This window comes from Coptis chinensis, chromosome 1, assembly GCF_015680905.1.
Source record: "Coptis chinensis isolate HL-2020 chromosome 1, ASM1568090v1, whole genome shotgun sequence".
Lineage (NCBI taxonomy): Eukaryota > Viridiplantae > Streptophyta > Magnoliopsida > Ranunculales > Ranunculaceae > Coptis > Coptis chinensis.
Window position 1 is genome coordinate 18,694,139 of NC_141456.1, and position 8,637 is coordinate 18,702,775.

Below are 8,637 nucleotides of genomic sequence, written 5' to 3' on the forward strand. Positions count from 1 at the left end.
CTATCTCCACCTCGTGCACTAAGGAGGTTATCCAGGCAAACTGTACCGAGCATGAAGTATCCTCCCTCCACCTATTTATTTACTGATGATGGTGAACCTCATTGCTATGATGCGGCATTAGAGGTTGGTGATGCTAGCAAGTGGGAGCTTGTTATGCATGATGAGACGAAGTCCCTTGTCTTTAGTGTCACATGGGAGTTGGCCAAAGTACCCAAAGACATGACTCTACAAAGCAAATGGGTGTATCGAGTCAAAGAGGAACATGATGGTTCTAAGAAATATTTGGCAATGATATTATCCCCAAATATTTTTCAGTCAGTGTTTAGTATTGTTGTAGCGGAAGGTTTAAATCTTAAGCAATTAGATGTGAAAACTGCTCACCTCCATTGTGACCATGTTGAGGAGATTTACACGCGACAAATGTTGGGTTTCCTACAGAAGGATAGAGAGAATATGGTGCGCAAGCTGAGAAAGAGCTTGCATGGTTTCCAACAAGCCCCTAGGCGATGGTACATGGTTTGCACGCACCCAGATATATCCCATGCAGTGAGAGTTGCTTGGAGGTTTATAGCTAACCTTAGCAAACATCATTGGGAAGCGGTGAAATGGATATTGTGTTATTCATGGAGTACCACGGAGACATGTCTATGTCATGGTAGGGGTGTTGTGAAGATGAAGTTGAAGTGTTCAACTTCGCATCGGGTCTTCTTGCTTGAAGACCATCTTGGATGAGCCGAGTATTTCATTAGTAAATTGGATTTGGATTGAATTATTACAATTGAGATGTGATGTGCATGTAGAATCTCGAAGGTTCCAAGTGGGAGATTGTTGGGTTAGTGGAACCGTTGAGTTTTGCTCCGATGTCCAACCTTGTTACTCTCAGTTTTCAATTTGGGGGAAGGGGCAGCGACCCGCGCTCAACCATGCTTTGGACAAGGCGCGCCATGCGCTGACATTACTGGAAGAAGGCGCGACCCGAGCTCGCTCATGCCTTGGTCAAGGTGCACCCTGCGCTCATGCTTTCGGATTTTTGACAGATTTCAAAATTTTAGCCCAAAGCCCATTTTCTCACTTTTTTCTATGTGTACCTATATAAATGAAATAGAATAGGGTTTTGAGACAACTTTGAGAGATTCATTTCTTGGGTATTATGGGAGCTCTATTGATCTAGGGTTTGAGTGAGACCTCTTGTTCTTTATTCTTGTTACCTCTTGTAAACTCTTCAATCTTTACTATAAAGGAAACTCGACTCTTGTGTGGATATAGATAACATTTACCTAACCACCTTAAATCTTTGTGTCTATTTACATTATTTACTTCCATATTTATTGTTCCTATGAATTGTGATGATAAACTAGTGATTTTGCTTTGTTGAGTTTGTTGTGATAACTACCAAAGTCTTGGGTGAGTGATTTCTTGGGTGTGATTTCCAAGTTGAAATCATTTAGAATAGAAAGTAGCTAGATTAAAGTGTGACTTTCTAGTAAAATCTCCCAACAAATGGGATATGTTGTAGGTGCTAAGCAGGATGGAAAGCAGAGGCCAAAGAATCCACAGTCCTAACTAATAAAGAACTTCTATTATGTTACTACTTTTGTTAATTAATCAGATTTTAAGAACATTCAAAATTGTTTGACGGATTTCACTGATACAAATGTTGATTACCGCAATGGTGATTTGCTCACACTCCCCTTTACTTACTAACATTAGTAACATAGGCCAACGGAAATTTGAAACCTCAATATATCGACTTACCGGATTTTCGATTAGACCAAAACTCTAGTCTATCCTTACTGACTCATACTGTCATACTCTCTAATGATCAGAAAAGAAAACAACGGCCCCCGATTTTAAACCATAGGTGCAATTAATCAGGGCTTGTGATTCAGAATTATGACCTTCAACACAAGAATCAGTGAACCACACCTTTGATTTTTGACTCTACACTTCTACAGAATTTAAATGCAAAAAAGACGTTAAACAGAGTCAAGCAAATCATCAGTTAAGCAAGTCTTCTATAAATCTATATCATTATTCCAAGTCAACAGTTTTTTTTATCAAAAACAAAAACATTCAAATCATCAGTTAATCTCATACATTATAAGTTTGTAACTATTAAATTACACATAGATTAACGGAAAAAAAAATACAGTACATAGTGATCAAAACGATTAAGAATAAGTTAAATCAATAACCAATGCTTGAACAATAAATCCCCTCATCTAACTTCAACAGGCATCTTAAATCGGCAAATAGGGCACAAGTGACTAGTACCCAACCAAGAACCAATACACTCTCCATGAAACACGTGCTTACACGGCAGACTTGTAACTTCTGACCCAACCTCAAACTCATCAAAACAAATAGTACACTTGCTGTTCATCGAATCACCACCTTTGAATTTCAATTTCTTTAAATTATTAACAGCAGTTTTACAAGCTGGAACCATACCATACCCTCTTGATTCATTCTCAACCATTGATTCTCTTGATTCATTCTCATCCATTGATTCTCTCAAAAGACGTGCCAGCACTTCTTCGCGTTGATTACGAAAATAAACCGCGTTAGCTACAATATCCACACGTAATTTTAACATCGAACGCTCTGTATTAGAAACTGAGTTAGCAACTTTACAAGCAGCAGATGCTATCTTTTCAATCGGGGCACCCTGTATATCTTTATCAAAACCCACTTCAGACAACATGTAAGCAATGCTATCATACAACTGGTTGCGACACTTGAAAAAGCTTGGGTCGATAGTGAAAGTTTTGATTACCGCTGGAAATTGCTCTGGTTCTAAGAAGACTCTCTGTCCATTCAACTTTTGAAACAAGTAGTTGCACTTGCATTCTAAACTAAATTCAAAGCAGAATTGAACTGATTTTGAAACTTCTTGTTGATGATCTTTTCTTGCTTTCTTGTGTTTCTGTTGATGGGGTTGTTGCTGTTCTGGTTCCCATGTTACAAAAGTGTAATACGTTTGTAGTAGTTGAAAGTTGGTGGGAGTTCCCATTGTTTGGGACGAAGATGAAGAAGAAGAAGCCATTGGTTTGAGACAACGAAATAGTTTCTTGATTGTGAACAGAAATAAGTTTCTAAGTTCTGATTGACTTCGAAGTGAAGTTCGAAGTCAATAGATGCAGTGTTTATTTTTAGGAAACGGTCTTGAAGTTACCTATTTAGAAAGAAATTAACCTTGGTCACCAAGTTAGTCAAACGCAGGTAGAATGAACCTTGGTCATCAAGTTAGTCAAACAGATGGACCCCCAAGAATCTATGGATTTACAGCTGTTAAATTATCGGAAAAAAAAACAAAAGAACCTGCCTGTTCTACGACAGTAAAAAGTGTAGACACGATATATTGGTTTTATTTTTTTAGGTTTATGACAGGGGCCCTTAACAGATCAGTTGTTTATTCAAGCACTGCAATTGGTATTGTGCGTTTGTGAATTGTTAGGCTTCGGCAGCAGAGATGACAGGACTCAGTCAACTTTATGTAAACTCGCGTTAAGACATTCTTGATACATAACCCTTGAGATGGCATTTGTTAAGATATTCTTGATACATAACCCTTGAGATGGAATTTGTACAACTGAACAACCCTATGGCTCCTCTTTGATCAAACCACCCTCCTTATTGTGACTTGTGAGTGTACAAACTTCGTTTTACTTTGACTAATTAAATGCCTCAACTATATGACTATATCTAGAGTAATCATGGAAATCAACTCCATCTATTCATTTTTTCTTTTGATAAACATCTATTCAGATTGAAGAGGGGGTACACTTCGGAAGACAGTCATTTGAAAGACGCAATAAAAACCTCCCATATCGTCATGGAACTTAGCTATGAGTGTGGATCATTTCAAACACTTACCATAAATAAAGTGGAAACCTTTTAACATGAGAACTAATGCCCTACCATTTGTCAGAAAAGAGTAAAGAAAATGGACCAAAAAGAAATTAACAATGTTAACAGATGATCTTTAATAAGCAAATGAAACGGTAAATCCTATATAGCTCTATACACACCCATGCACACCCCATAGTGTGGAAAACAAAACAATCTCCAGACTTTGTACACACCTGTTGTTCATCAAATACAGATCAAAGTTTTACAACAGTTTATCATCATAAAGGACAAAGAGAAGACTGCAGATCGAAATGTGGTTCACTGACCATGTCCACCTCCAAAATGCCGCCTTAAAGATTCTTCATAAATCACCTCCTCCACTCAACTTGGGTAACCTTCTCTGCAATTCATGAAATCATATTGTAAAATAGTGTACCATATATAAGCTTAACGATGGAAGAATAATAATAAAAGTTACTAGAAGCTCAGAAGCTCAGCAACTCAGAAGCTCAATTATTCTGACAGCAACCTTAAAGCTCCGCCAATGCATATATTAACTACATGAGAGATCAGAAAAACTGTCCACCACATGCTGTTCATGGGAAAGTTTCGCAAGGACTGGAGGCTACCATGAAACTAAGCATTTGAGTCAGAGAGTGTAGAACACAAAAAGAAGACACCAAAAACAAGGATGCACAAGAATTATGCTTCAATTTTCCCAAGGTCCAGAAATAGAAAACAGAAAAGATTCACCGTTTCTGAAGAGAATAATACAGTAATATTTATGATGTCTTACCATTACCATCTTTTGAAGACAATATGGATCTTTCAAGCTTAACCTGCCCCTTGCCATTTCCTTGAGGTCTGTGTGTCCGTGGTGATAGAGAGCTCAATTTGCCATTGGTGGGAGACGGCACAGAAAGCCTCCTGGCTAAACCATTCTGTTCGTTCACATCAGGGCCAGACCTTGGAGTGCCTTGTGCCCGGAGCTTCGCCTTAGCAGATTCTGTTGCTGCCATATAGCTTAGCAATTTCGTAGTGTTTTGTAAGCCTGTGTCTGGATAATCCTGCTTTACTAGCAAAGAGGATCTCCTCCTGCTCTGGCTCTCATTGCTAGCTTGGTTATCCTTCAATGTTACTTTATCACTTGTTACTGGAATACTTTCATCCTTTTCACAGCTTTCAAAAGGTGATGAATCAAATGTAGGATTATCACTATTCAACAAATCAAGCGTCCCATTTTCTGGAAATTGTTTCGGAGTACATTCCTAAAGATCTTTAGAGACTGGAACTAATGTAACATTCGTCATCATCTCAGCAGACTCAGCCATGCCATGATCTTGAACATCTGTAGCTGGCGAGCCCAAGAAACGGGAGTGCTAAAGCGCCTAGCTAGAGAAGCTCCCTATTTAGGAGCGCCTTGAGAGCGCCTAGGTTATATACACACACATTACAAAACACTTGCAGAAAATGTGTAATTACTTTGATGTAAGTATGTAACGAGATCTGTTTTATATAAGTTCTGTTGGAACAAAAATGTACAGCTTGGAAATGCATGTCCAAGGCCAGGTGGCTGAGTGGCTCCATAAGCTTTTCCAAAAAAACTTGACCAAAAACACATAAAGACAAGACAACCCAGCATATTGTCAAAACTCAAGGGCACTGTCACCAAACACTAACCGCTCCACAATTGTTTAATTTTGTTTCTTTCTTACTTGTGCAATTTACTGTTCTTGCAACAGTCTTTCCACTCTCCCTTTTCTCCTCTAATGGCATGTTATTTCATGAGGAAGAGATCTCATCTACAATCGATTCTAGTAATTCCACCTACAGTGATTTAAGTAGTGCAAGTTTGGCATCCCTCGATTGATCAATCGTTGGAATGTTAACCATCAACCTTCATTAGAACCTCCTCTCCAGTTATCAACTTATCGAGATCGACCAACGGTTGTGAATCTTATGCTTAAGCTTCTAATACGGTAGTATAGTGGCTTTTTTAATCATAGTTCATGGAAAAATTGAGCTTGTATAAAACAAAACTAGTTATAAATGTGAAATTCTTTGAGAGCGCGGTTTCCATTTTCGGAAGCGCTGAATTTTAAGAGTGCGGTTTTATGGAGCTTTCGGTCAAAAAGCACAAAAGCGCGGTTTTGAAGCGGGAGTGAAGAGGGTACAAGACAGTTTGTGTGACAAAGGGTGATAATGTGTTGCTTCCTTTGCCTCCTTTTGATGATGAAAGTGATGATTTTTTGGTTAAGGATGATGGTGTTGAATAGCCCTTTTCTCTTTTTTCTCCTTTTTCTGCCATTGTTAAAAAGGAGGAAAAAGGCTATTTAATGTGCTGCTTCACGGGTCTTGTACTCTGACCAGAAATTGGTAAAAAGTTCAGACACTTGGTAACCTAGATGTCATATCACCTGTATATATTAATGTGATCTCGGCCACTGTCTAAGGATCAAACCTACTCAACGAAGGAATGCTGCACAGAAACTCTTAAAGGAGTCAATTATTGTTTCTCCTGAAAAAGAAACATTATATACTCGACACTAAATCCAATATGGCGCAATGAAGATACAATTAATGAATCAAAAGCATCTTAAAGACAAATCTCGGTTGATAAACCGAGACTGTAGATATTAGTTATAGTGTTATCCATGGTAATAAAATTCTGTGACAACATATGATAGCCCAAACTATGAAACACGCAAGGAGCTATGAATGTATTAACAAAGTAAATGGTCATTTACCATGACACTAGACTATAAAAAGACTAACAATAGCCAACAACAACAAAAACATGGATAATACATTACCAAAAGCACTAAAGTGAGCATAAAACATGTACATTACAATCACAGAAACTAACATACTTACTCAAACCTCTTTCATCTTAGCCAAAAGACCCACCACATCCTTAACAGCTCTCTCATTCTTCCCTTTATTCCCCTTCAAACTCGGCATTAACGCAAACAATTCATCAACTCCATCAGGACATATATTCCCAATCAAACAAATCTCACTCTCCGAAACCTTATTATTGGCCTTAAGCGTTTCAAGTACCCGTCTGGCCGACTCAACATTACTATACCCACAGCCCGACTTCGCATACTGTAGTCCCTTATGAAAAGAAACTGGTAACTTAATCATTGGGTCATCGGAAAGTATGACCATTTGTTCCTGTATCTTACTTAAAATAGCTTCAGCTTCACAGTCCATTAAACATTTGGTGTTTTTGGGAAGGTCGTTTTCGATGTCAAAGATTGGGATTTTGGGGTGGGTGGGGGTTCCTGCTTTGTCGTTTATAGGTTTGGGCTTTCCTCCTTTTCCATAATCTTTGGTTGAAGATGGAGGGAGGCTGTCATCAGAATCTGAACCTGATGAGGAGGAGGAGGTGAAGTGGACTTTTTTCTTTGGTAATAATGTGCTGCTTCCTTTGCCTCCTTTTGATGACGAAAGTGATGATTTTTTCGTTAAAAATCCCTTTCCTCCTTTTTCTGCCATTGTTTACTGTGGAGTCAGTGTGCGAGAGCCGAGAGAGAAGAGTATGAAAGGACCTGCTTTTTGTCCTTGGGAATTGCTTATATGCAACCTTTTATTATTGCATGAACAAATGACATCTGGCCCATATTTTGTGAACGACCAATATGACGATCAATGAAACATCGCCAAGATTGTTAGTTATGCTCAATGCACAAATTTAGCACACTCTCAACCGGTTTCCGATTCCGGTTCGTGAAACAAAATTATTGGAAAAACTTGTTCAGTTGTTAACCCAACAACTTGTTGGAGCTTTCCTTTCCCCAGGTTTACAAAACACATACCACTTAAAATTATTTGATTCCAACAATGATTTGTTGGACCAATTGACCAACAATGAGAAAAGTGTTGGAAGTGTGCATTAATTGTGTCATTTGTGTGTTTTGTCTAAAACAAAAGTAGGATGCTCATCAGTCAATGCATTTCCACAATGTCCTATAATGTTCTATTAAATGGCTCCCCATTGAAGAAAATCTTTCCCAATAGAGGAGACCTATTTCACTCTATCTCTTCATCATAGCCTCTGAAGCCCTCTCTAAATTGATTGTTCAAAAAGAGAACTTAAGAAATATTCATGGCATCAAAGTGAATAGAGGAGCAATACCTATAACCCACATTCCTATATGCAAATGATTTAATAATCTTTTGCAAGGCTACTTTGGAAGAATCTCAAAAGATGAGACAACTTATTGTAAACTATTGTGAAGCATCAGGGCAAGTTGTGAGCTGGGAGAAATCTAGTGCTTTCTTTAGTGCAAATGTCTATCCTGATCATCAAAAATTACTTAAGCAGCTATGGAATGTGAAGATTTTTAGTGAAAATGAGAAGTGTCTTGGAGTGCCTATTGTGTTGTCCTCTAAGAAAAGTGAGGACTTTGATTACTTGATTGATAGGGTTCAAAAGAAGATAACTGGTTGGAAAACCAATGTTCTTTCACAAGCTGAAAGATGAGTGCTAGTGAAAATTGTAGCCCAATCCATTCCAATTTACACTATGACTGCTTACCATCTTCCTGTGAAAATCTGTGACAAAATTGATCAATTTGCTAGAGAGTTCTGGTGAAATGGAGTAAAGGATCATAAAGCTATACACATAGCGAATTGGGATAAATTATGCTCTTCAAAAGCTTGTGGTGGAGTGGGTTTCAGAAAAACAAGGTTTATGAATTCAGCTTTGCTTGCCAAGTTTAGTTGGAAACTTCTTAAGAACCAAGAGTCTTTATGGACATTTTTCTTCAAGTCTGTATA

The 8,637-nt window shown here is 38.2% G+C and overlaps 3 protein-coding genes across 3 annotated transcripts; all 3 read right to left on the minus strand.

Annotated features, from left to right (window-relative positions):
- Positions 1-2,218: 2,218 nt before the first annotated feature.
- On the minus strand, positions 2,219-3,046 carry LOC147522674 (uncharacterized). The gene has a single exon (XM_086568247.1). It carries the CDS (start codon positions 3,044-3,046, stop codon positions 2,219-2,221), a length of 828 nt encoding a protein of 275 aa, XP_086424373.1.
- A 916-nt stretch (positions 3,047-3,962) lies between these two features.
- On the minus strand, positions 3,963-5,628 carry LOC147522675 (protein IQ-DOMAIN 29-like). Its single transcript, XM_086568252.1, has 3 exons — positions 5,568-5,628; positions 4,649-5,095; positions 3,963-4,252 (listed from the first exon to the last, which is right to left on the minus strand). Exons 1-3 carry the CDS (start codon positions 5,626-5,628, stop codon positions 4,221-4,223), a joined length of 540 nt encoding a protein of 179 aa, XP_086424378.1. The 3' UTR covers positions 3,963-4,220.
- A 1,098-nt stretch (positions 5,629-6,726) lies between these two features.
- On the minus strand, positions 6,727-7,353 carry LOC147522676 (DNA-directed RNA polymerase II subunit 4-like). Its single transcript, XM_086568254.1, has one exon. It carries the CDS (start codon positions 7,351-7,353, stop codon positions 6,727-6,729), a length of 627 nt encoding a protein of 208 aa, XP_086424380.1.
- Positions 7,354-8,637: the final 1,284 nt, after the last annotated feature.

What these genes read in the sequence shown, in the direction of transcription:
- LOC147522676 (XM_086568254.1), bottom strand. Translation starts at nt 7,353, where the DNA reads ATGGCAGAAAAAGGAGGAAAGGGATTTTTAACGAAAAAATCATCACTT.
- LOC147522675 (XM_086568252.1), bottom strand. Translation starts at nt 5,628, where the DNA reads ATGCCATTAGAGGAGAAAAGGGAGAGTGGAAAGACTGTTGCAAGAACA. An exon ending in AAGAACAGTAAATTGCACAA is followed by an intron (nt 5,096 to 5,567) that starts GTAAGAAAGAAA and finishes AACAATTTCCAG; the next exon opens with AAAATGGGACGCTTGATTTG. An exon ending in GTCTTCAAAAGATGGTAATG is followed by an intron (nt 4,253 to 4,648) that starts GTAAGACATCAT and finishes CATGAATTGCAG; the next exon opens with AGAAGGTTACCCAAGTTGAG.
- LOC147522674 (XM_086568247.1), bottom strand. Translation starts at nt 3,046, where the DNA reads ATGGCTTCTTCTTCTTCATCTTCGTCCCAAACAATGGGAACTCCCACC.